The following is a 3518-nucleotide window of genomic DNA, read 5'->3' as shown; positions in this document are numbered from 1 at the left end:
TTGTCCGTGACTCTTTTTATTTTTCGAAAGTCAAACAATTTAAATTTGATTAGAAATTTACGAATGAAATCTTCAATTTTTTTAAAATAAAATTTATATGTTTATAAACTACGTAAAAAGTAATATAAATCACATTAATTGCCAATTCAAAATAATTAAAAAATATATGAAAAAATTTAATTATTATATACAAACTATAAAAACCCGACCCGCTTACCCATTTTTTTAATCAACCATGATTGTAAACGTAGCACTATCGTCCTCCACCATCAATTCTCCGGCAACTTTTCCGATTAACCGGAGGTTGAATGTCGCCGGACTTCCGAACCCTTTTCTTCTCCACTACGGGAAAATTAACAGGTCCATGTTTCCTTCTTTTCTTTGCCGGAAAATTACATGTGGTGGGAGAATCGTAGCTGCGGCGGACATGGATAAAGCAGAGAAAATGACGGGTCCGGTGAGAATAGTTGGGATTGTTGGAGAGGGTAGTGTTAGCCCTCTCAAGTCTACTCCTTGGCTTGACGTCATGCTTCACACTGTGAGTATTTTGCAACTCCGATTACTTTCTTCAACTCGAAAATTATATACAGAGTTAACTATTTTCTAGAAATCGATTACTCCTTTCATCCCAATTTCATGTGAATGTGTTTAGCTGGATACAGAGTTTAAGAAAAAGATAAATACTTTTGAAATTTGTGGCTGTAAATCATCATATTAAGGATAAATTGTCGTATTTTAAAGTTAAGTTGTTACTGAATATAGAAACACAATATCATTCCTTTAGTGGAAAAGGGTCAATTTGCACCTTTACTCTCATAAAAAGGTTATATTTAGCCCTCGTAATAGTTTTTTGATATATTTGTCCTTGTCATTCAATTTTGGATACATATTTGTCCTTGATGGTTAAGTCTCAGTGCAAATGCATTACTTTTGGAGGATCCAACATGCACCTTGAGGCATTTTTTATGAGTTCGAGAAAAATAGGTTAGAACAAGGGTGTTAGAGCATTTCTACTTGTTCTCTCTGATATTCTTATTGGAAAGTAAACTAGGAAGCTTTCACAATTTGAAGTTGGTGTTTTGAGTAAAATAGAAACAAGAAACTAAACAAATGGACAAAAATATTTTGCTCATACTACTAGTTGATAGACTGCTGAAATTCTGTTTTGCTGCTTCATCATCCTGTAAATTTGATGATGAGCAATATCCGCTGCTGGTTCAGCTACTTACAGGAATGAAATTATGAGATTCTCAGTATAACTAGATAATCTGGCAAATGGAAACATTCTAGTTACCAGAGAAAAAGAAAGGGAAAAGCAATATGTAGAGGAAAAGGGAAGAAATGTAATGTGCATGAACAACTTTTATATTGTGGAAAAAATGCATTTTTTTCTTTCAGAGAACTTCTATATTGTGGAAAAACTGGATGACCAATCACTTATGTAAACTATCTGGCCTCATATGTTTTATGGTAGAAACGTCTGTAGTATGAAAGAAGTCCTGATGCTCATTGAAATATTCACCCAACACTACAGTAACGAGGCTTGTTTTTTGTGAGAACATAGCTTCCCTTCACAGTAATAAGAATATACATATTAATGTACTTTGTTGATGATATTGCACTTTACTTCCTTTTATAAATGCAAGGTAGAGGGACTGAAATGGGTTGATGAAGAATTTGAAATGATTGTCTTTTCTGACAACTTTGTGAAATCTAAAGATGAAACTGTCAAGCATGTCAGCAATGAGCTGGATCGTGCTGACATTTTGGTGGTCGTTGCTGTCAGAAAGGAAGGATCAGTCAACTGGATACAGTCTAACAGCCAGAATGTCCCAAACATCTTATGCTTTGATTCCTCTTTGGCACTGAAAAACAAGCTAGGTGGAAGTTTTGTTGAAACTAAAAAGAGGGGAGACATATTTAGCAGTTTACTTCCATTCTCTCAATCTAAGAAACTGGATGAATCTGTGGAGATAACCCGAATAGTGTTTGACGCTTGGGAAAGGCATAATTCTAATGACATACGGTTCTGCTTATTAGTTATAATTAATGCTTATATAACACCGGTTTCAACGCTGAAGAACCTTAGAGCAAAAGGATTCTCCACCTTGAACTGCATGGTGACAAATTGCGGGTCTCAGATATTGAACTGTCTACTGGATCCTAACTGTCGGAAGGCACTTCAATGCTTGAACAACTACAGCCCTATAGATCAGGTATGCAATTATCGTTGTATTGCTTCATATGAGAGCAAATACCTGGAAGAGTTCTCTCTTTGTGTACTACAGAAGAATAATTGTCTTGAACTTGATGCAAAGATCCCTGAAAAGCCATATGTGACTCCAATGGCAGAGTTTCGAGGGGAGAAATTGTCTACTGAAATTGCTGAAGACCTATTTGTTGGTTGGTTAGGGACATTGGAATGGAGTTAGCGCGTTATAGCAGGGCAGAATCCAGCTTATGATCAATTTCCATGCCAGTACCAATTATTCTATCGGGGAAAAGCTAGAGAATCATTCTGGTATAAACCAGTTTTCCAGGTAAAAACACTTGAAGGAGACCTAGTCTGGAGAAGGCGTAAGTATCGAGTCAAAAGAGGAAAAGCTACAAGAACATTTCAGTTCAGTGTATTGGATAATTGAGTCGTTTCTAACGAGTTCTGGACAATTGTGGATGTTTCTGATGATTTGAGTTGGGGTCTGTTCCACTATCATGGAACTGCACGAGTGGCGGGGCAGTCATATACTGGGGCAGTTCTTGTCAGCCCAGATGGACAATATCCACCTTAGAAGGAAAAACAAAGGTTGATATCTGCATTGGATAGATGTGGTATCAAAGAGTGAGAGTTATTCAATGTAGATAACTGTTCATATGAAAATGCACCATTGGGGATTCCAGATGGCTCAAGTCTGCATTCTAAAATTCAAGTCAATGAGCAGACACATTCTTCAGTGTAGGAGCCTGCATTTTTTTTGTTAAAAATGAATGTTTCATGTATAGTTTATTGATAGGTCAATCATGTTGTATCATCATGTTGTAAAATTATAGTGTTCTCAATGGCAAATGCTGCCATTTACATAAATTTGAGGGGTGGACAACACGATTATCCTTCCATTTACGTTCTTTTCTTTTACTTTTCCTTCTTGAGATAAAGTACTTTTCAAAAAGAATGAAAGGCTAATTCTCCAATTCCAAACAATGTCATATTACTTATGTAACACCCCGTATCTGAAACAGACCAAAAATGCAGATTTTGAGAAGTTGCAGGTGCAACTTACGGTCACCATCCACGGACCGTAGGTCAGACCACGGCCCGTCCTGGTGGTCCGTGGTTCACCACTGCAACCCCTCCCCAGCCAAGCTCAGAAAATTGGCTAAGTCCCGACTCACGGACAGACCCACGGTCCGTAGATCAGACCACGGTCCGTGGTCTGTGTCCGTGGATCGAGACTTCCCTTACCCAGCCTCTGACACAAACGAAGGTTGACCAGCACGGACCGTCATTCGATCCACGGTCC

The 3518-nt window shown here is 37.8% G+C and overlaps 1 protein-coding gene across 1 annotated transcript; it reads left to right on the top strand.

Annotated features, from left to right (window-relative positions):
- Nucleotides 1-214: 214 nt before the first annotated feature.
- Nucleotides 215-3112, top strand: LOC102606421 (uncharacterized). Its single transcript, XM_015305406.1, is given in 2 exon segments — nucleotides 215-538; nucleotides 1647-3112. Coding segments are annotated over 2 exon segments (1614 nt in total). The 5' UTR covers nucleotides 215-235; the 3' UTR covers nucleotides 2958-3112.
- The last annotated feature ends 406 nt before the right edge of the window (nucleotides 3113-3518 follow it).

This window comes from Solanum tuberosum, unplaced genomic scaffold (assembly GCF_000226075.1).
Source record: "Solanum tuberosum cultivar DM 1-3 516 R44 unplaced genomic scaffold, SolTub_3.0 scf00777, whole genome shotgun sequence".
In the NCBI taxonomy this organism is placed as follows: domain Eukaryota; kingdom Viridiplantae; phylum Streptophyta; class Magnoliopsida; order Solanales; family Solanaceae; genus Solanum; species Solanum tuberosum.
This window is presented reverse-complemented; position numbering and strand designations above follow the sequence as displayed.